Source organism: Strigops habroptila, chromosome Z (genome assembly GCF_004027225.2).
Source record: "Strigops habroptila isolate Jane chromosome Z, bStrHab1.2.pri, whole genome shotgun sequence".
Taxonomy (NCBI): domain Eukaryota; kingdom Metazoa; phylum Chordata; class Aves; order Psittaciformes; family Psittacidae; genus Strigops; species Strigops habroptila.
In genome coordinates this window covers 66,171,047-66,194,336 of record NC_044302.2, presented here as the reverse complement: position 1 = coordinate 66,194,336, position 23,290 = coordinate 66,171,047, and the positions used below count along the sequence as shown (strand labels likewise).

The 23,290-nt window shown below is 40.2% G+C and overlaps 1 protein-coding gene across 3 annotated transcripts in view; it reads left to right on the top strand.

The window, feature by feature from the left end:
- The first annotated feature begins 1,234 nt into the window (after window positions 1–1,234).
- Window positions 1,235–23,290, top strand: part of FOCAD (focadhesin) — a 97,418-nt gene continuing 75,362 nt past the window's right edge. For 2 of the 3 annotated variants that reach the window (XM_030511415.1, XM_030511413.1), the window contains exons 1-8: window positions 1,235–1,550; window positions 5,518–5,607; window positions 6,047–6,135; window positions 8,735–8,809; window positions 10,315–10,469; window positions 15,304–15,408; window positions 21,024–21,125; window positions 23,022–23,226. In XM_030511415.1, the coding sequence (XP_030367275.1) occupies window positions 6,079–6,135; window positions 8,735–8,809; window positions 10,315–10,469; window positions 15,304–15,408; window positions 21,024–21,125; window positions 23,022–23,226 (699 nt within the window). In that variant the 5' untranslated portion in view covers window positions 1,235–1,550; window positions 5,518–5,607; window positions 6,047–6,078. Of the gene's footprint in view, window positions 1,551–5,478; window positions 5,608–6,046; window positions 6,136–8,734; window positions 8,810–10,314; window positions 10,470–15,303; window positions 15,409–21,023; window positions 21,126–23,021; window positions 23,227–23,290 lie in introns of those variants that run through there. The other variant, XM_030511414.1, reaches the window with a different exon arrangement.

Genomic DNA, 23,290 nt, shown 5'->3' with positions numbered 1-23,290 from the left:
GCTGGATGGTTGCACTCAAAGAGTTGTGGTCAACGGCTCAGTTTCTAAGTGGAGATTGGTGACAAGTGGTATCCCTCAGGGGTCAGTACCAGGACCAACGCTGTTCAACATCTTTGCTGGCAACAGGGACAGTGGGATTGATGCACCCTCAGCAAGTTTGCTGATGACACCAAGCTGTGGGGTGCAGATGACACACTGGAGGGAAGGAATGCCATCCAGAGGGACACTGACACACTTAAGAGGTGGGCCTGTGTGAACCTCACGAAGTTCAAGGTTCTGAACATGGGTCAGGGCAATCCCAATCACAGCTACAGGTTGGACACAGAAAGGCTTGAGAGCAGCCCTGTGGAGGACTTGTGCTGATGAGAAGCACAACATGAGCTGGCAGTTGCTTGCAGCCCAGAAACCAACCATGTGCTGGGCTGCATCAAAAGCAGTGTGGCCAGCAGGTCGAAGGACGTGATCCTGCTCCTCCATTCTGCTGTCATGAGACCCCCCCTGCAGTACTGCATTCAGCTCTGGAGCCCCTAACACAAGATGGACATGGATCTGCTCCAGCATGTCCAGAGGAGGCCATGAAGATGATCAGAGGGCTGAAGCACCTCTCCTGTGAAGACTGACTGAGAGAGTTGGGGTTGTTCAGACTGGAGAAGAGAAGTCTCAGGGGAAACCTTCCAGGGCAGATTCCAGTACCTAAATGGGGCCTATGAGAAATCTGGAGAGGGACTTTTTGAAAGGCATGTAGTGACAAGATGAGGGGGACTGGCTTTAAATTGAGAGGACAGATTTAGATGAGATATTAGGAAAAGATTCTTCATTATGAGGGTGGTGGGACACTGGAACAGGTTGCTTAGAGCTGTGGCTGCCCCATCCCTGGAAGTGTTCAAGGTCAGGCTGGACGGGGCTTTGAGCAACCTGATCTAGTGGCAAATATTCCTGCCTATGGCAGGGGGTTGGAACTAGATGAGCTTTGAAGTCCCTCCCAACCCAAACCATTTTGTGATTCTGTGATTCTATGCTTCCATTTAAGTCTTTGGATTTAAGTCTCCATTTCAATTTGGATGTAAGGAAGAGCCTGAACCTGGCCCAGCACTAGAAAACAAATTCATACCTCACATCCTGCACAGAAGCCTCGGCCCAAAGCACCTGATGCACAAGTGCACGAAAACTGGCCAAACCCCGCGATGGAGGAACGGCGGGCAGGCTCGGCGAGGCAGCCTGGGCAGCGGGCGCCATGCTGACCGCACGGTGCGCTCACACAGGCACGTCCCGGAGGCGCGTCCCGGTGGCCCAGTCCCGCCTGGCTGTGACAGACTCCCACGACCGCGCTCCGGACCCGGCAGTCACCGCTGAGGGACCCCTCACCCTCACCACGCCCCGCCGCGGCCTCCCGCCAGCCAGCGCGCAGGCGCCACCTGCCGCGCAAGCGCCTTCGCCGCTGGGGTGGAGGCCGCGGTGTCACGCTGGCGCTGCGCTCCGTGTTCACTGGGAGCGGTGGGGGCGCGCCCCTGGAGCCGGCCGGGTCGATCGGCGCGGCGCGCCGGGGCGAGGTGAGGGACGCGAGGCGGCGGGAGGCGGCTGGAGGCGGCTGTGCCGGCCGAGCGGGCAGGCCTGGCGCCGGGGATGCCTCTAGTGCAGGGCCTTAGGGCGGACGGTGAACTCCCGCCGCGCCTGGGCGGTGGGGGGCCGCGGCGGGCCGCGGCCTTTCCCCCCCTGCCGGAGCCGGTGTTCGGCGACCGCCGCGATGTGGCCGTACTGGGTCGGGCCGCGAGACCCTCAGGGGATGTCACGGCGGCGGGGACACCGGCCCGGCGTCACACAGCAGAGAAATAACGATTGCTGTAGTTAATAAGTTAGTTGTGTGTGTGTGGTTGGTTTTGGGTTGGTTTTGGGTTTTTCTGGTTGGTTGGTTTTTAATTTATTTTCTTTAAACCTGGTTATTTTGAGGAGTTGTGAATTGCTGCACTTGTGACACACAAGCGGTGGGAGGGAGTGTTTGCATGTGTTGTCACTGCTGGTTTGGTAGGAGCACCAGGTTTAAACTGGAAGTCCTGAACAATGAGCAAAAATCAGTAAACGTAGGAATTGTGATCTCAGTGCTCCCAGTGATCATTTTCTGTTATTTAGCATAGCTTACCTGTCGTAATTACTTCTGATAAGCTGGTATGGACAAGATCTGAAAATGTGATGCAATGACAACTTTTCGTAACCAGGACACCATCCTTGTCTGGTTCAGTCGTGTTAGCAATGTTTGTCCTTCTTAGGATTAGGGTGCTCTGTTGGGTTTACGTGGCAAGGTTTTGGTAGCGTGAGGGCTGTAGGTGAGGGGTGGCTTCTATTAGAGCATGCCAGAAGCTTCTCCCACATTGGATGGAACCAGTGCCAGCTGGCTCCAAGACACACCCACCTCTAGCCAAAGCCAAGCACATCAGTGAGCTTGGTAGAGCCTCTGGGATAACATATTTAAGAGTCGGTAGAAACTGCTGTGCAACAGCAGCTGGCAGAGAGGAGTGAGAATGTGGGAGAAACAACTCTGCAGACACCAAGGTCAGTGCAGAAGGAGGGGGAGGAGGTGCACCAGGTGCTGGAGCAGAGATTCTGTTGCAGCCCATGGAGATCCACAGTGGAGCAGATATCTACCTGCAGCCTGTGGAGGACCCCACACTGCGGCAGGCTCCTGCTGGAGCAGGCTCCTGGCAGGCCCAGTGGAGAAGAGGACTCCACACTGGAAAAGGCTCTGGGCAGGACCTGTGGCTCCCAAGAGAGAGGAGCCCACACTGGAGCAGGTTTGCTGCAGGACTTGTGATGCTGCGGGGGACCCACACTGGAGCAGTCTATTCCTGAAGGACTGTACCCTGTGGAAGGGACACACGCTGCAGCAGTTCATGAAGAGCTGCAGCCCACGGGAAAGACCCGACATTGGAGAAGTTTGTGAGGGACTGTCTCCTGTGGGAGGGACCCCATGCTGGAGCAGAGGAAGGGCATGACCACAACCCTCATTCCCTGTTCCCCTGCTCTGCCTGGGGAAAAGTGGTAGGGAAATTGGGAGTGAGTGAAATTGACCCCACGAGGAAGGAAGGAGTAGAGGGAATGTGTTTTCAGATTTATTCTTATTTCTCATCACCCTACTGTAATTTGATTGGTAATAAACTAATTTCCTGGAGTCAAGCCTGTTTTGCCCATGATGGTAATTGGTGTGATCTCTCTCTGTCCTTACCTTGACGCATAAGCCTGTCTTTATATTTTCTCCTCTTGTCCAGTTGAGGAGGGGTAGTAATAGAGGGCTTGGAGTGCACCTGGTAGCCAGCCAAGTTCAACCCACCGCAAATGCTTACCATTCACATTGAGTAAGTTGGGAAAACAAGCAAGTGCCTCTTTTCTATACCTTGTCTTTTTTAAATTTATCTTATATGCACGCACCTCTGTGTGTGTGTTGGGGGTTTGTTTGGGGTGGGTGTTTTTTATCTCTGTGGTTGATGGTGTAGAGTACCGCTTCAGCAATGAGAATAGGAAAAATAAAGTTTAGGACAGACAAATTAAATGATCTCAGGAGGAGTGAGGTGTAGTTACAGCTAGGTAGGCTGCTGACATACGCAGGGTTAGTTTTGGGATGTTTAGTAGCCAGTGTATGCTTGCTGAGACCAGCTATTTTGGCAGGGCCCTTTGCAGTTAGGAAAGGACTACTATAAGAATCTGCAAGATAATTGTTCCCTTTCATAGTATTCCTGTACTATTTTTTGTTTCTGGAGGCAGGAAAATGAGAAGGAACTGCTTGCATGGAGCTTATTTTGGAGATGGATAGATTTGTGTCAGGGTGATGCTGCTTCCTTTGCAAGGGTTTTATTTTCTATAAGGTTAATAATATCGCTGTCAGCTGCAACATGGAAATAAATTACACAACACTAGAAGTTGTTTATCGTAGAATCATAGCATGGCTTGGGTTGGAAGGGAACTTAAAGATCATGGAGTTCCAACCCCACTGCCACAGGCAGGGACACTTTCCACTAGACCAGGTTGCTCAAGGTTAAAGAAGATTATGCTAAGTGGTTTTTTGAGACAGAATGCTCTTCCAAGTGTTGTAAGCTGTGGTAAAGCTTACCAGTTGTTTTCAAGGCTGTTGTTGATGGGCTGTAAAAACTCTTGCCAGCTCTCACAAGCCTGACCCTCCTTGGTTTTTTGTCATAAAAGACAGTTTAAGAGTAGAAAACATTGTTTTGGTGTTGCTTTTCCAATTCTTGGAATTATTGTGTGGAAATTGTGCCATTCCTGGGAAGGAGGAAAAGGGACTGCAAGAAGTACTGATGCTTACACTTTTGTAGAGAAGGGGCTTGGCATACTGACAAGGGTGTTCAGTAAGCATGGTTTCTAAAAGTAGCAAAACAGATGTTGAGAATCTTAGGTTTTTAATTATTGGAAAGTGATCACCAAATTAATGTAGCTATCTAAACTGAAGAAGGGGGAAAAAACCCTCACCTTTTTGTTTCTTTTCACAGTGTCTTAAGTCTTGACCTAATCTTGATAGCTTTCATATCTTCAGTGCCAAAAAACCAAGACACTGGCTTAAGAAAAGGGTTTGTGTTGTGGGATTCTTTTTATATTATTTTTTTTGTTCCTGCTATCTCCAGATTTAGGGAGTGCTGAGGTTCCGTTTTATAAATCATACTTGGAATTTTCTGAAATTATTTTGACTATCCTTTGGCTTTGCAGTTACTACAACAGTAGCTGCGCTTCTCTTAAACATGTTCTTCTTCCTGGCTCTTTCACATTCTGTGATCACTCTGAGTGCACAAATAATTGTATGATGTTTCCATGCAGGTGATTTGCTATTGGGAACACTGAAAATGACACTTTGAGAAGTGAATAAATAGCATGATGTGGAGGTGTGCCCAGCTCAAGAGTGCATTTAGCAATTCATACCTGTTTTCTGATTCAAGTCTTGAATGGCAAAGTTCAGATGACTCCAAATGCCAACATGAAAGTTATGTGAAAGTGTATCTCTTCAAAGGTTTCAAAGAACATTAGCCACTACCCTTTGACTGGGTACTACTTCCTTAAAGCTTTTCTTTTGGTGATTTTAAATTTGCTGAATGTGTCTGTGAACTTTTTACCTCTTCTCGAAAGAATGAAATGTTAATGGTAGTCTGATAACACTGCCAGTAATCATCTTCCATGACCTGTTTCCTGGGGGGGGGCAAAGTCAGCAGAGAGAAAAGTAAGCATTCCAAATAATTTATAGTGATAAGAAAGGCTTGGTTTTGCACAGATGAGTAACTATGAAATCATATGCGTAGATTAGGAGAACTATGAAACAGCATTTAATGTTTGTATTTTACTAGTAAGTAATAGCATTCGACAGCCTAGTTCCAAAGAGATATTCTATTAAGTATGTATTTGAGATAAAAAGCTTTCTGCTCTTTATACCTGTGCAAAATCCGTGTGGGAAATAGGTGGTAAAACAATGCATTAAAAGTGAGCTTTATTCTCCTTTTTTTTTTTTTCCTCTTCGTAATACTTGAGGTTCCTGTGTTTTGTGGGTGCCTGTATATTCCAAATTAGAAGTGTTTTTGTCAAGTGTTCCAACTACAATTACAACTTACAGTCTCAAAGGTGGGTGTTTTGTTTGTTTTACTTCTGGTTTTGCATGAAATAATTGAAAAATTTGTGGGGAATCTTGCATTTTAAATCATGTTTTAGAAACTCTGAACACTCCTTTTGAGCTGTCTGGTTTTCAAGGCAATGAGATATCCCTAAAAGGCTCTCAAGGATAAATTCTCTTAGAGTACACATGTGCTGTGCCATATGGAACTGTATATTTGCTCCAGCTTCAAGAAATGTCGATCACCCACTCTTTGTGCAAGACCCATGAGTATTCAGCATTTCTTGGGTTAAAGCCCATAAAGCAAGGTGATATGGTAGACTTAAGAGGGGGAACTCTTTAATGCTTACATCTGCTGTTAAGTACAAGATAAATCTTGTGTATTTTTTTTGTGGCAAGTAGCATGCTTTCTTTCCTAGTCCTAAGTATATTTTTAAATTTCTTTTGCAGAGTGAGGGGTAGTGTCATATGACAGAGCCAAAATGCTGGATGACATTAAGAAGCGGTTCGAATTTCCTAATGCAGTTATTCAATCACAGGTAATTTTTTTTAAAGCATTAAACAAATCGAATTGTCTATGGAAACCTTTGTTCCAAGGCCTGCTTCCTGACTGTAAAAAGGTGATAAAGAAGATGTTGGGGAGCGTGGGGGTTTGCTCCAAATGCAGAAAGCCATAGAAGTAGGGTATTGTGAAGTTATAAACAAATGCTAATTGCCTTCTCTGTGTAATCCAGACATTGGACATAGTTGCTCATCACTGTAAGGTGTCTGCAGGAAAATCAGAAACTTTCCATGACTGGAAGGTTTAAGTGGGGACAAATGGTTTTTAGTGACCCTGTGATCTTGAAAGAAGCCAGGAGTTACCAGATGTCATGTGTGAGGTTGAAATACTTGACAGTACTTTACAGAACTGTCTGTAGAACTGATCTGTTTTCTTCCTGTGTGATGAGAATAGATGAACTACTGTAGTCTTATCTGACATCAAAGAATAACTGTGTTCACCTCCACTGTGATCAGCAGACCAAACACTTTTCAGAGCTATGCATTGGCTCCTGATAATGTTCACCTGAAATTTTCTCCTGTGCATCAAGTGTTTACCATAGGATTTTTAATGGACAGTAAGAAAGAAAATAATAGAGTCTGTTTAAAAAATACATGTTCTTTGCTTTGGCCATGTCTCATTTCAGTATTAAAAATGTGTCTCTTCTGCTGTAAGTTCACTGGTAATGTCCCTGTTTTCTTCCTTTTCCCGTTTTGAATTCAGGATTAAATAAGTAGCCATTTGTTTGATGGAATAAGTTGATGTGAATGCAGTCTCTGCAACTGGTGTATCTGTTGCCTTTTCAATTCAGCTCAGGCTACACTGATTTGCAGTAATTAAGTTTGAAAGAGAGACACAGATGTCCTCTTGTGATCAGCTTGGCATTTAGGAGAGGAAGTCATGTCTCTGAGCGCTGGGATTCATCTAAGGTCTAGTGAAGTGTCTTGTACTGAAGATGAGTTCACATCATTACTAGCCTTGAAGCATAGGACTCTGCACCTTTGAACCAGTTCATTTTTCTTTGGCGCGGAAGAATATCACCATGGTACAAGTACTGCTAAAGTGTCTTGGTTCATCACAACAGCTGCACATCATTAAGAGCTACCAGTTCACTTTGGTTGATTTTGTGCCATGCTTTGGTTGTTTTGCTAGTTTCCATTTATATCCTGTGACCCTTGAAAAGCATGCTGTAATCTTCAAACTGTCATCAGGCCAGGATCCAACTTCATGGCAGATGTCTTCTCTTCTTGGGACCAAGACATCTGCTCTGCAGAGCATGTAATCTATACAGACAAGGATCAGCGAAGTGAGGAACTTAAGCATAATTTGTAGGTCAAAAAATTTTATCACTCAATCAAAAATCAAGTTTTTTGAGTGCATTGGACTAATTTACATTTTGACTTTCCTGTATAGTTCACTGCAAAAGCCACTGTATTGATAAGCCCCTTTTCCAGTATAACGAGAACGTTTTAAGAATGTGGGTGTGAATTAATTTCTGAATGTCCTTACAAGCAGGAAAAGTTAATAATAGAAGATTCACTTCGTTAGTGCCCTAAAAAAAACTCATCTGCCTGGGGACCATGTTGCTCTTGCAATGGGATAGCTGCAGAGAAACAGACACACATATCTGACCTTGTCCCATTTTCTCATTTTGTTCTCAGATTCCCAAATAAAACCCCGTCTTTTTAAGTCAAAAGTGATAGAATACATATGCAGACCTTTAAAAGGCATAATCTTCATAATCGAGGAAGGTTTAAAGTGTCATCTTTCCTGGAAATGAGAACTGTTATCTCAAGAGTGCTATTGTTTGTAATGTCAGCTTAGCAACTAGTATCTAAATAAAGTGTAAATAAATCCTGAAAGGAGAAGGAACCTGAAAACATTTAAAATAATGTGTTCCTGTCTTTTTATACACTAAAAATCCAGGAATGTCTCTATTATTTTTTTTCTGGCTGACTTCCTAATGTACTTTTTCCAAAAGTAGGTGTCTGTCCTTACCATAGAGAGTAGATGCAGCTGCTGTTCTGGGTACATTGATAATCTGAAACATTTGTATCCTCTTACTGTAAAAAGATGTCTTTGTCTCTCACAGAAAGGGTTTTCTGTGTAGCAGTATCAATGATTAAGAAACAAGACAGAGTAAGGAATTACAGATGAGTCAGGAAGCAAAAGCCTGGATTTGAACACCTTGAACCGTTTCAGAGTTTTTTGGTATCTCAGTCCACATTTAGATTTTTAAAGGCAGTTTGAGGAAATCATATGTTCCTTCTATCAAAATAGAATGAGGTGCTTACTCTTAAACTTCAAATGAATAAATATATGCTGTTCTGAGAACTGAAAATTTTTTTGGAGGACCTTGAAAATTTAGGTCTTGTTAATGATCTCTGCCACAGAATAGCTTTATGAGGAATACTGTTAAACTTCAGATGCCTTGTTTAAAGTAAATAAAGCATTTCTGGCAGTAGGTGTGCTAGGGGATATGTAAACTGCCTAAGTGAAATGATTGTATGCAACAGCAGTGTAAATTTTTCCTAATTGAGAATTAAAAAATAATGCTTGATCTGCGTATGTTCTGCTTATTTCTTTTTCTCTTTTAGGCAGTAGGTCATCTGATCGCTGCAGTACTGAAAGAAAATGTTTCTGCAGAGAAGATCAGGCAGGCGTCTGACCAGGTCTGTGGAATTCTTTCGCTTCTGTCTCCTCTTCTATCCATATGTGCTTACATTTTTTCTATGTTTTCAAATTCCCCACTGTGTAATAAATCCTGGAAGTTAACTAAGGTAGTTAGCAATATGTGTCTAGGTGGACAGATAGAAATGGTATATTTCTGGGATCAGAAGAGCACTTTTACTTCCATCGGAAGTCTTAATAGCAGAAGTCTTAGTTCTGCAGAATACCAACACCTTGCATTGCCCGGTTTAAGAGAGTTTTATTTGCCTTTATTTATGTTACTGCAAGTGAAGTGCCATATGGTGAGACATTGTCACTTGAGTAGGAAAGTGTTTTACATCACTATAAAAATTTCAAAAAGTATGGCATTTCACATACCTGTATTGGTGTTGTTTTTAACATTAGCTAAGGAGAACTTATATTTCTTTAAGAGAAAGCATAGTGCAAAGGCATACTTTGTATTTTAGATGAGTGAAGCTCACTTAAGTGCCGGTCTTTCGTGTTAACTGAGAGGCATATATAATATTGGCATTTGCAAGTGTTGCAGCAACATAGGAGGAGTATTAGTTAGGATTTGTTCTTCTGTTTTTCCTCACCAAAAGCTGACTTGTACAGAAAAGAGCAGAAGATTATTTGTGGATTTTTCCTCCCAGTCTGAAGCCTTTAAAAAAAAAAGAAAAAAAAAAAAAATCCCCAAACTAGCAAACCCAAACCTGAAAAGTGTTGAGTTTTGATGTGAGGGAATGTTGAGGGGATGTGTAGTTTCTCTAACAGAAACTCCTTTAACAGTCCAGATGAGAATCGTGTTCCCAAATGACATTCTGTTTTGAGGTACAAGCTGACTCTTCCCATTATGCTACCCTATAAAGGTTTTAAAGTGAAATACAGCAAAACCTTCTGAAACGTTAAGAAGTAGAATATTTTGCCACTTAGGCGATAGTCACCCTTTTTAGACAGGAGTATTTTGCAGTGTTCAGGTACTTCAAAATGTTCCTTATTTCTCCATTTGGAAGCTACAAAGTCATCAAATGAACCTGCAAATACAAATTTGGTATAAAAACTAAAGCAGCAGTTTTGATGGATACAGCCAAATCTTTGTGCTTACTAGCAAATGGAGAGAACTTCGTATCACGAGTAAAGACAACTTACCTTTGTATGTCTGCCTCTAGCTGCTTGCAATACATCTTGCTTAGACAGAGCTGACATAGCAGTTCCTGGGTTGTCTCCAATTACATCTTGATGTTTTTAAAGAAAATGAAATTCTTTCTTGCCTTTTCTGAGAGACTTACCCTTTCCTGAGAGACTTCTGTCCCTACTGATGACACAGGCAGGAGGAGGCAGGAAGGTGGGAGCTGTCCTGGGAAAACCTTTCTTGGTGTAGTACCTGTACCCAAGCTTCCTCACTTGTGCTAAGACTTCAGTTTTTATTTAGAAGTGTGTTTAAGATTAATTAAAAGAAATCACTGTCAGCTTTCTCATTGCTTTTGTCTCCTGCTTTTGCCTTCAGACTCCTGCTCTGAACTTACTTTGGGAGAACTGCTGCAGCGAGAATGTTGCCTTGCGAACAGCCTGCTCTGAGGGCTTGGTGGCACTTGTTGCAGAGAAACATGCTGAGCTAGACTATGTTCTTCATGGAGCTCTGAACCTAATTCCCTCAGCAAGGTAATGTTTGGTTGCCTAATGTTGTGTCTTTTTGTCAGCTGGTTATCAGTCATTGCTTTTCTCTTGTAAATACAGGGGAAGAGAAGAGGTTCTGTAAACCATGCTCTTCACATAAGCTGTGGCATTAAGGACTGGCATTGGGCTGTCACTCTGCTGAAGGCTGGTGCTTTCATCTTGGCAGTGTGTCACTGTGGGTCTGACTTAAAAACTCGGAGTAGCCTATGTGTGTCAGCTGAAATTGTTAGCTGTTCAGACTAATGCTCTGAACTCAGAACTCTTGCTCACATACAGTCACCATAAGACTGTGAGTGGGGATAAGGAATGCCATATTTTATTTCCCTGTCTGCTGAGGAAGAAATCACTTTACCCAGCTCTGCAAAATTCTGTAAATATAATGTCTGCGTCTCACAATGGTGTTTTGAGCTAGACTGGCCTGTGCAACATACTGAGAGAATGCAGTTGTGGGGGGAAAAAGGACCCTGCACATAAAATTTAAAATGGGAATTCAAATGGTGATTGGGAAGATGTTTCTATTCAGATATACTAGTCTTATAAAGTTCTTTGGGTTATCTTTGTCTCTTCTGATTTTTGGCAGCTAGCTGGATTTCTGCACTAAGCTTTCTCGTTCGCTTCCTACAGAAAGCTGGAGTTGGTTTTAGCCAAGCCAGCTAATTGGTGCTACACTTGTGATGTATGATGCTGGTGGGCTCAACAGCTGGTTGCAAAAACCATGCTGTTCAAGACATGTATTTTACCTCCTTCAGTCCTCACATCATCAGTTTTAGTCTGAGGTTTCTAATGGTCACTCTGAGCCAGAGGTGAGGTTAGGTTTGACTAAACTAGTGGAATGCTTAAGAAATAAGATATTTTTAAAGAGACTGCTTCTTTCCTTGTGACTTGATTGTTTACAGTTAGGATCTTGCTGTGATGATGCTGACTCTATACTTAGTTTGCAGTAGGTGGTTATGGATCCTTAGGAAAGGTTTTGTAAATATATTTACATGATATGAACAATTTCTGCAAAGCACTGTCCTCCAAAATAGAAAATTTTACTAGGTCAGTTTGGGGTTAAGAGAATAATCTCCATTGTTAACAAAGAAGTAAAAGCACCTGTGCTTAGACTATGGGAACCTGAGTCCTTGGGGTAAAATGGAGGGAAGGTTTATTAGCTGTGGCTTGCAGACTAAGAAATGTGAAAATCCTGTTCAGCTAAGAGTTTGTTACAGCATTAGCGCTTTATAAGGAAATGAAATGCAATACAGTTTTGTACTTGAGAAAATAAAAAGTGTAAAATGGGATATTAAGGATTAAGTTAACCTTAAAAACAAAATCGAAGTTATGTATTGAATGGGCTTGGATATGCCTCATTTCTACACCATTCTTAGATTTTTCCATGTGTGAAACCAACACGTATCACTGATTGCTTAGTAAGTGCTGTCAGATTACGCAGGAACATTTTATGAGTTTTCACCTTCTTTCCATTGCTGTCCCAGCCCCAAGCTGCTATGGGTGTCTGTGGGTTTAAAATGTCTGTAGAATCAGGAATGGACTAAACTTCAGATTGGTTCATTTCAGTGCTGATACTGGGGTTTTTTTGTGTTGACTTTCAGAATTATAGCCTGCTGTTCATCATTCTGTTCACCCTGCCAAATTTTCATCCAGGTTTGCTCTGTGGCTTTGCAGTGCTGTGTGCACAGTGTCTGTAAAAATAAATACGAAATTAGCAGCCAGTGGACAGGCATTTGCAACTGCTGAGCGCCTTTCAGTACTGAATGGAGATAGATGAATGTTTTAGTGGCAAAGACTACTCATGTTGTGTTCTTGATTCTCTTCCATTATGATGAATTTAGCAGGGATTTAGTGCACCTGGTAGGTTTTATTTTGACACATGTATCAAATTCTCTGTGCTAGAGAAGACAGTTTGCTTTGATGGAGGTGAACATGCAGTGCTTATCTGAGTTGACTTCTTATAAGATTAATGCTACCTATTCATTATACAAATGGGAATCCATTCTTACCTCTCTGGTGTATCGTTATACCATAACTGTCTCTTACACTCAGTGTTCAGTTTCCTTTGTTGCCCCAACAGTTTAAACTTCATGGAACATAGTATTTATATGTGTGTTTTTGTGTGTATGCTTGTATACAAAATATGTATACATGTGTAAATACATACATACACATTTTTACACATTTTTAAGGTTGGTCTCCAGCTTTCTATGTAGAAGATGATGGGAAAACTTTGTCGTCTGTATTCAATAAATAATGAGCATAAATAATTAAGTCAGTCTATTAAAAACCTGTGAAACAATGGATTGTTGTAATCTCTAAGATTGTCAGAAGGATTTCTGTGTGTATGTGTGTTTTCAAAATGTTTTTATCACCTGAGCATCCATGCCTGTAGGAGGTGGAGAAATCCTTGCAATATGTCATGACATTGTGCTGCTTGTGTTCAGGAGCTGAATGTAAAGCCTAAAGCAGCCGTTCTCCTCCTGTCTGGGAATTAGGACCATCAATAGAGGAGTGTTTTATGGTTTGTTTTTCCCCTCTCTGCATAGTTACCTAGTTGAAGCTGGGGAATATGCTAGCAAATTCCTATTTAACTGACTTTTCTTGCCATGAAGTATCTAAAAGGTTGTCGTTTTTTATCTCTTCCCTATGCCCATTTAAAAGACTCTCCTTCCTCTTCTGTGTGTTACATATTGGGTTTTGCAAGCCTGCTACATGACTTCCTATTGGTTGCTTTCCAGCAGAGTTCTGTCAAACCTCATGTTTTCTTTTATAGTCAGATTTCAGTGTTTGGAGAGCCAGGTGTCACAACAGCCAGTCATTTTAAAGATTACAGGCACATCTTATAACTGGTCCATTTTTGAAAGAACAAGTAAACAGAAGCATATTCTGTCAGTTTTGTTCTGGAGAGTGTTTTCCAGAACTGTTGGCAAAAGTAGGAAAGGTACAGAAGAGAGAATAGACTATTTTACCTGTATTCAGAGTATGAAACTAAGCATTAAAGCATTTAATTTAAAAAATTTAAAGCATTGTTAGGGAGGTCCACTGTGAGAATCTCCAGACATTCCCTACTGTGCCATGCCAGTTTACGGAAAAAAGTCTGTCTGCAGGGGTCATAAGTGTAGTAAAGGTCTGACAGTTGAAAGTGGTATTTGTGTGTGTGTTCCCATTTTCTTTTATGAATTATGTGAAGCTTTTTTAGGTTATGATTCTATAATCATATGATCCTTTGTCTTTGCAGTTTTTGAATCTTTAGTGAAGTGTTTGTGAATATCAAGTCATGACATTTCTTTGTGATTACATGTTGTTACCACACTTTGTTGTGCTGATGTTGGTCCAGCCTGTTCTTTGACAGAAATTGTTTAAAATTATTCAGACTTTCTGATACAGGCTAAAAGTCGAAATGTATATATATCAATTCATAATTTAGGAATTGTAGAGTATACTGCACTGTATGTCAAACAGCTCATGATGTATCTCAGTTTTCTCATGTCTTAAATGAGGATTATAGTTTGTTTGTCCTGTGAGAGGGTTACATAAATTCTGCATAGCTTCTTGTTTACAGCTTGTCATCTGAGGAGTTCCTGCAGTGTTCCGTTCATTGATAGAGAAGTAGAATTGCAGGCAAAATAGATTTCTCAGATTTTTTTTTCCTGCTAGGAAGAAAAGAAGGGGGAACAGCAAAAAGGGAAAAAAAAGCCCAAACCCAAAACAAAGCAAAAAAACCCCAGCACCCAATTCTCCTTTTCCTTCCTTATCTTGCACTGTGTGATAGAAGTAACTTTTTGTTGGGTGACTATCTCTTATAATTGTATATTGTATTAGCTCTTCCTATTTGTTATGTGAATAAAGTGAGGAGTAATTACAGTTTATTATTGTGAGTAGTAAACTGTCTAATTGATTTTTAAGGGATGATGATGCAATTGTATAACATGTTCTAGATGAAAAGTCGAAGCATTGACCATGACTTTTTTTACTCCTCTGCTTCAATATTTTCGCCTTGTGAAAAGTGTGTTTCATTACAGAATCCAGGCTATTTTCTTGAGGGACTTGAGTTGGATCTGGCATGGTCTGGTTGGAAAGGTGTGAAAAGCCCTTTATGAAGAGGAGAGCAAAATTTCGACAGCTTTTGTCCTTGTAAGCTCAGCCAAGCAGTAATAAGCTCTATACTTGAGCTTTTTACTGCATGGTCACAGAGGCTTTTTTTTCTCCCCTTGTGGTGGACTTCATTAATTTCATTAGCGTCTCTCCAGGAGAATATGGAAAATCCTATCAAAATTTCAGAAATACAGTTTCTTAAATTTTCCTGAATGGTAAATTAAACAAGATAGGAGGAGGAAGATAAAATAGCCATATGTATTTCTTTTTTTGTAGTCCTTGGCTCCTGAGATCAAAAGTCAGCGCAAACTAGGTGTCTCAAGTGTCTTTTCTGACAGTGTGATTTCAGTTGCTTTCACTTGCTAGATAGTGAAATGGTGGAGATTTGTGATGTTTACCTATGTACTTGCATTCAGAGAAAAGTTTTTAACATGTTAAAAGCACCAGTTTCAGTTAAGCTGGAGACAGCAAATGTAAGATATGGTAGAAGCAAACCATCAAAAGTTTTCATTGATGCATTAATTATTCTCTCTGCTGTTTTGCTCATTACATGAAAAGGAGAACAAAGACACATGGATTTACAACTTGTGTAGGCAGATGGGAGGAAGTCCGTAAGGAGAACTCTAGGATTCTTGAGTGTCAGTTTTCTTCCTGGTTCCTTCTTTTATGGAAGAATCAACTAATGTAACTACATATGTGACAGTAATGTATTTCTTTTTGTCAACAGGAATGTACATGGTTTAGTAAAAACTATTTTGAAATTACTACAAATTCAAGCTATTCAACTGGGAGAAGATGGAGATGAGGCTGTCTGGAATCTTTATGGCATCAGGTTAGTTTCACGTTGGTTTTATTTTAGATACCATAATAATTTTTTATCTGATTTTTCACTAGCTTTCTGCCTGTGTTTTGTTTGTTTTGTGGTTTTAGTTGTTTGGGGTTTTTTGGTTGATTGGTTTGGTTTTGGTTGGTTGGTTGGTTTCTGTTTGGTTTTATTCTGTGCAGGTAATTAAGCACTGCACAGGTTGCCCGCAGAGATTGTGGGATCTCCATCTTTGGAGATACTGAAACCTGACTGCATGTGATCCTGAGCCAACCTAATGATTCTCTGATGATGACCCTTCCAAGCTAAATGATTTTCTGATTCTAAGATCTATTTTTTTGTTGTTGTTGTTGAAAGTTTTAAGTAGTTTTTATAGTACAGGGATAAGATTGCCACCATAAGCTCAAAAGGGGCAATGGTAACATGAAGGCTGAGTGTGAGAAAGAACAAATAAATACTGCTACTTGTTCACATGCAGTAGCTTGGTGATTGCTAGTAGTCCTTTTTAATAAGTCCTTTATTTTAAGACTGTGGACCTGTTCCCTCTCACTTATTTTTCCTGCTTTATTCCAGTTACCAAAGTAAGGTTCCTAAATGCTTTTACTCTTAAAGTGGTTGCCATATAAAATAAATTATTTAAAGATGCATCCAGAGCTGTTGTATAAAGCTGCTTGTCAGGTGGTAGCAGCCTTCCTAAGGGGACATCTTGGTGACTTCATCCAGCTCTTGAGAAACCAGCAGTCAGTGCTGACAGTAACAGCCGTTATTGTATCACTTTTCTGGAGAAAGTCCCTACTTGGCAGATGTCATGAGCATTTTTCAAGTTGCTTCTTATGCAGTTAAGAGGTATCATTGTAGCAGGCCATAGCTTTAATGCTTTAAGGATGTAAAAGGAAGGAAGACAGGAATCATGTTTTAAGCAAAATTAAATACTGAAGAAAAGCAAAACAGACTGTGGAGCACTTGATGTGCTTGCATTCCTGAAATCCTGGGTGCCTTTGTTTTTCTAGCTATATCAGTTCTTTCTACAAATTGCACTCTCTTATACGACAGGTGTAACTGAAAAGGCAAGTAGTGAAGGGTAGTAAGGTGGAACACTCTCGGAAACTTTCTTTTTAACAGTAAATAAACTCCTTCAAAGTGTCATGGTAGAAGAGGTTAAGTTAAAGCAATCCAGGCCCTGTGTGAAAAAGAGGGTAGCAGGATGTGGCTGGAATGAAGAAATGGCCTTCACCCCAGCAGGGTGAAGAAATGTTACTACTTTTTGTTTTGTTTTCCCCCAGCTACCAAAAGAAAAATTACTGGAAACAGAAGGTAGGTGAAACTTGATCATCCAGAATAGTTTAAAGTAGCAGAAAACTGAAAATAAGCAGCACACTTACACTTAGACAATACATTTTTGTTTTTCTTTTCGTTTCCGAAGTTGGATTGCTTGGCTTGGTTCTGAATATCTGGGAGATCAAGGCCATGTGATTTGGAGATCAGACTATTGTTTTTTAGTGTACAGAAAGGTCTGTCTTTACTCAGTGACTTGTTACATAACAATGTTTGTAGTTGTGTTCTATCAAATGCTGTTAAAACAGCTGACCCAAAGGGATATTTTATAGCATAGGACATTGTGCTCAGCAATAAAAGCTAAGAGAAAGGAGCCAGGAATATGGAGGGCATTCATTATTAAGACGTTGTTAAGACATGTCCTGAAGCCCATTTCATATCCCAGCAAGTGGCTGGGCATTAGCTGCTGGTGAGAAATAGAGAATAAATCCTTTTGTTTGACTTTGCTTTCATGTGCAGCCTTTGCTTTTTCTTTGTTAATCTGCCTATATCTCAACCTGCAAGTTTTTCATATCATTTTCTCCCAGTTGTGGGAAGAGGGAGTGGGGGAGCAATTTGGTGGGCACCTGTAGACAGCCAAGGTCAACCCACCAGGTGGGTTTTCTGATTTCATGTGGGGAAGCCTCTGTAGTTTTAGTGATGGGATTCTCCACTTTCTATAAGCAAATTAACCATGGAAAATAGGGAATTGATTACCTCTGTTACTGCAGGAAGTGGGAAATGTTCCTTTTACCCATGTAAGTCCGTAGAAAACTGCCTCACATGTCACTGAATTTTGGAATTCCTTATTGTTTCCATAAACTGTGTAAATACAGCTAGTTGTTTTGTTGGGTTTTGTTATGGTTTTTGGGGTTGTGTATTTGTTGTTTTTGGTTTTGTTTGTTTGGTTTTGTTTGTTTGTTGTTGTTGCTGTCGTTGTGTTTGGTTTTCTTTTTTTAATAAGTCGTTTTCCAGTGGTAGATAAAGACCAAAACAAATCTGATGGGATTTTTTAAGGATGCATGAAAAATATTATATGATTTTTAAACTCACTTATGGGATGATCTGCACTGTTTGCTATGAAGTTAGGAGGTGCTGTGGCAGAGACAGAAGTAGTTTGCAAGTTGGTTTCACTGTAGACTAGAACTGAGTGTTCCCAGGGGATTTATTTCTCATATGGCATAAAGTTGTATATTTCATATGTGTATTAATGTAGCTGTCCAGTAACCTAAGCTTAAGCTGAATTGAGTGGGAGGACAGGGAAGAGGGGGTTTTTGAGAGGCGCTTGTCAGCATTTTCAGTGCAGAACTTTGGCTATAAATCTTTGCTGAAAGCTTTTTTTTTTTTTTTTTTTTTTTTTAACGTGAGCTAGTAGTATACATTGTTCTCAATGGTTACATGGTTTTTTTGTCTAAAAACTCTGGAGAGCTGCCAACTTTCTGAAAAAATTAATTCAGAGCAGGTAGAAAAATACTTTCAAAATGCGTATTTGATAAAGTGCTGTTCCATCTTTCTGAAAGGGCCAGGGTCACAGCTGCATACACAGAAAATTATGTTAACAGCAGGCATTGTTTCTTCATACAGAAAAAGCAATCTGACACTGAATTTGTGCTCTAAATCAGATTGGAGTGCTCTTTTGTTCAGAGATCTGACAAGAACACTGAGATGACCTTAAAAGTAATTTTTGTTTTATTGTTGCCCCTTACTTAAGATTTGTTTCCCTAGACGCTTAGGTGTTTACAGGTAGACAGCTGCTGTGTCTGGTTTTGATTTTTGCTTTGTCCTGAACCCAATATTTTGGCAATAATTTAGGGTAGTAGCACTGTAATGTCATTTAAAGATGTGCATTTTACGAATCTACAGTTAGTGTTAATGATAAATTACACCTACACACCTCATTTTTCCTACTGCAAATAGCATTACCAAATGGAACTTTTTCAGGATGCACATTTTAGCGTTTCATTATTAATCGCTGTTCACTATGGAGCTTAGCTTATTTCTTTCACCGTGCAGTTCTATTAGTTTCAGAAGACACAAAATCTGTCATAAAATTCTTGCTTTTTTTTCTGGATAGTAAGTAATTTCAGATTTGATGTGTCTGACTTGTGCTGACTGACTTCAGTGTCATAGCAATACTTAGATGACTGGAGATACATTCCTTTCATTAGGAAAGGTAATTAATTCTTAAAATATGACAAAGCTATTGAAATAAGCTGCTGCTATAACTCTGGATGCCTGTACAAGGCTGTGGACTTTAAAGGTCCTGGCATGGTATGTGAACAGTGTTTCTAGATTGCTGCCTGATAAATGATACTGTCAAAAACCAAAACCGCAACAAAACAAACCAACCAAAAAACACAAACAAAAACAAAACAGAAGAATCTATTCTCCTCCCAAAAAAACCCCACAAATCAAAACCCACAAACAAAAGAGAAAAAAATTTAAAAAGTCCGAGCTTCATGAATTGTTTCAGTGACTGATTCTTCCTCAGTGAAAATACATTCTCTTTTTTTCAATCTGAATTTGCCAGTTTCAGTTACCAACTTCTGATTCTTGTATGGTAACTTGACATTTCTGCTTTATGAAATTTCTCTTCTCAATGAAGGTACTTTGGCTGCGATGACAGCCCTTAATATAATCTTTATTAGCTTGTGCTAATAAGCTTAATAATGTGCATATTAGCATGTGTTTTTCCACGTCTTCATGAGACAGCCGTGAGAAGAATTAAACTTCTCTAGATTTTTAATAACTGATTTGAAAGATGGTGTCCTGATTTCAGTTGTAACAGTTTTTTTTCTTCTCCCTAATAGCTGGTGCAATGCTGTGTTTTGGCTTTAGTCTAAGAACAATGCTGATAAACACACCAATGTTTTAGTTGTTGCTCAGTAGCACTTATCCTGATCAGGGACTTTTCAGCCTCTCATGCTCTGCCAGTGAGGAGAGGCACAAGAAGCCAGGAGGGAGCAGAGACAGGACACCTGACCCAAACTAGCCAAAGGGGTATTCGTATTGCATGCATTTGTTGCCTTTCCATTTATTCATATAGCCCTGCTCTCTCACATGTTTCTAGCAGGTCTGTGGCAGTCGGCAAGACTCTTCCAACTTTTCTCACTTGCTACTAGGAAAGTTGCTTCCATTCTGAGAGCAGGGAAGCAGCATGTTGTCTGCTGTTAAGCTGTTAGTATGCCAGAGAAGAATCTACACTACTCTGCTTGTAGTTGGCTGAAGCAGGAAAGGATACTGGTGGAAAATAGGGACACTGAGGAGGCAGGTCAGAATAAGTGGTCCAGTCATAGCAAGAACAGTGGGTAAACTCCGGAAGGAGGTGATGGAGGTAGTGATGAGTCTGCCTTCACATCACCAGTTCTTCCCAATTTCCCACCTCTCCAAGGAATTTAATGTTCAGATTCTCATGTTCTGTTTTCCTTTCTTATGCTAAGTTACTCTAGTTGAATGACTTTGTTTTTTCTTATGACAAACAAATATAGTTCAGGTTCCCCTCCCCAGCTTTTCCTTCACTTGCTACTGTACAAGGATAGTCATTGTTTGACGCAAGCACCACACTTCTAGGAGGTGTGGATGGCCTTCAGTGATTGACTTTGGAAGTGGGGAAGGCATTGGTGATAGGTTCATTTGAGAAGAACATGTGACTGCTAGGCATCAATGACCTTTTCAAATGGCAGGGCGCTGGCAGTAGAGTGGAGATCTCTCGACTGGTCGTATGCTGGCCTTTCTCCTTCCCCGCTTCTTTCACTGCCTGGAGAAAAAAAAGGAAAACCAAGGAAGCTGGAGTAGGATTTAAAGTAGTATGTGGGATGACTGTCACCTTGACTGCTCTCAGGTGCTGAAGATCTGTACCTGTGCTTGAAAGACCGAACCGGCGTGTTACACGGGGTTCAGATTTTTCTGTGAGTGTTGCTTAGAGCCCACTGCTAGGGCCTAGTGCTGCTGCCAATGACTGGAATCAGGCCGCACATTTGAAGAGTGATCCTTAGACATTTATTCAAAAAATTAGAAAAATCAGACCAAGACTTTTCAAATACAGTTGTTTTGGGGTTTTTTTTGTTTGGTTGGTTTTCTCGTGTGGTGGTGGGTTTTTTTGGTTTTTTTTGTTTTTTTAATTTTGTTTCCTGAAGTTTCTATAAAATATGCTATTTTGACAGCGTAGCAGGCTTGGCAAAGTTGATAAAGGGAGTTAATACAGGGGGGTTAAATTGTCTATTTCTACAGCTGCTTTTATTTTAAAGATAGTTATTTTGCACACTTGCTTTCTGCATTGTAGATCCAAATGTGATTTCTTTGTGTTTCAGGAACAATCCTCATCCATTAATCAATGTCCTTGAAAACAGACCAGATTGCTGGCCAGTTCTACTGCAGCAGATAACAATATTTTTCCATCAGTGTCCAGAGAGGTAAGTAAATGAATAATTAAAAAATAGCAGATGTAGGCAATTGAATTGTATGAGTATAACTTTTTTTTGAAGGCAGCTGCAATGAGCAGTCTTTTGAAAAATATAATTATAAAAATTAATGACACCATTTAAAGGTTAAAAATAGAATATTAATAAAATACTAGAATTATCCATCAAAAATATTTTTATAGGTTTTTTCCTAAACTCTTGATGTAATTTTTATGGATGTGGAAAAATGGGTGTAAAATTCATAACACCTTTGAGCAATTTTGATTGTTTGCTTTGTCAGTATTTTGACTGCTATGTTACGTAAAACTTAATCTATACAAAATGGTGGGATGATAAAGGGGAAGCACAGATGATTGCATCTTACCATAAAGGATGAGGTCTTTAAAAATAATGTATGCTTCTTTATTAAAAAAAAAAAAATAGAAAAAACCAGTGGCACAGCCTTATTGTAAAATATCTGTAACAATGAACAAAGTTACCAACAATTTCAACATTTCTTTGTGCTTATCTCCAATGAACTTGTCCAATGAAGCTTTAGTGTAAGATACCAAATACTGTAGCAGACTAAATGCCAAATGTTTTCAGTGATTTTATATCTATATGTATGCTCTTCAGATAAAAACTCTCTCTTCTGTTTTCTGGAAGACTTGTACAAATCCAGCAGAATAATAGTACAGTGAAACTGACTTCCGTATTCTGTTGCTCTGAGTAAACAAATAAGTTTATTGATCTCTTAAATTTCAGTGGGCTTAGACTACATGATCAACAGTAAAGCTTTGAATCAAAAGTGTGTTTTGTTTAATTTAATTCATCAGATCATTTCAAAATATTGTTTGCAGACTTGTTCTTCCACTCAGCTACTAAATCTGGGACTTGTGAAGAGTCCTGTCAGGTGTCTGAATGATGGAATGAAATGTGGATTTTTTTCTTGGTAGCTTGTTTTAAATTAAAACAGGATTTGTTCTTGCTGCAAAGGAAAATGTCTTAAACTTCCTTTGCTGCTTTTTGTGCAAAGGTTTTTGTGGAATGCATTCTAGACTGAGAATATAGAATCATAGAATCATTTACGTTGGAAAAGACCCTTAAGATCGAGTCCAACTGTAACCTAATACCATGTCTGTAAGCACCACATCAACAAGCGCCGCATATGTTGATGTAGATGCATTATCCGGTTCTTTGTAAAGCTTTGCATCAGGGCTGAGTCTCGTTTAAAACTGACTTCTAATTTTGATTTCCTACATATTTGTTAATGTATTGATCATTAACTTTATTTGATTGTTTTAATAATGTCAGTAACAGCTTGTATTCCTGAAGTGGTTAAGCCAAAAGAATTGCTCTGTGATAAATATTTTTACTGGGAAGCCATCTTGGTTAAAGCAGTTCTTGTTTCATGTAGTCGTTTAAGACCATTGGGCAAAAACTGGAAAGGAATGGATGGCTCTTACTAATTGAAATTAGGTTTTATGTGTTTTTACAAAGGTATTTCTGAGTAGTCTTTTCCAAGTGCTGCTGCAGAATGGCACACTAGTCTTTCATGACATTCAGCAAGGCAAGTAATTTTTCTTGAGTTGATAAGAAAAAAAAACAATGGAATTAAGAGTGTCGTAATCTGTGAGTTCAGATTGAGTAGTGTTCATGCTTCAGTATTGATTCTTTTTACAATTGCACTTCATTGTATGGTTGCTATATAAGGTTTCATGACAGTACTTCATGCTAACAAGCGCTAACAAGTTTTTTGTGAGATTCACTAGTGTCTTCCATAACACCCTTCTGTTTATTGTGTCCTGTAAATTATTTCAGGTAAGGTTACATTGCTTGGGTTTTCCTTGTGTTTTGTTAAGTCTTCAGTAGAAGGCAGTCTTGGCAAACTTTCTTCTTGAACTGCAGGGCACAGAGTTCATGTGTTGGCATAATGGCTCCATTTCTAAGATACCTGTATTGTGAACCATCTCAGTTACGGGAATATGCTCAACTGCGAATGGGTTTACTTAAGATCTTACTTCAGCCCCATCGTCCAAAGCACAAAGAAGCACCCTCCCTGCTGGAATGCCAGATTCTTCAACTTCTGTGGGATGTGGTTCCCCACCTTCAGGTACAGTTGTTGCCTGACCCCGACTTTTACAAAGATAGGCTGTCAAAGTAAAGATAGTATTACT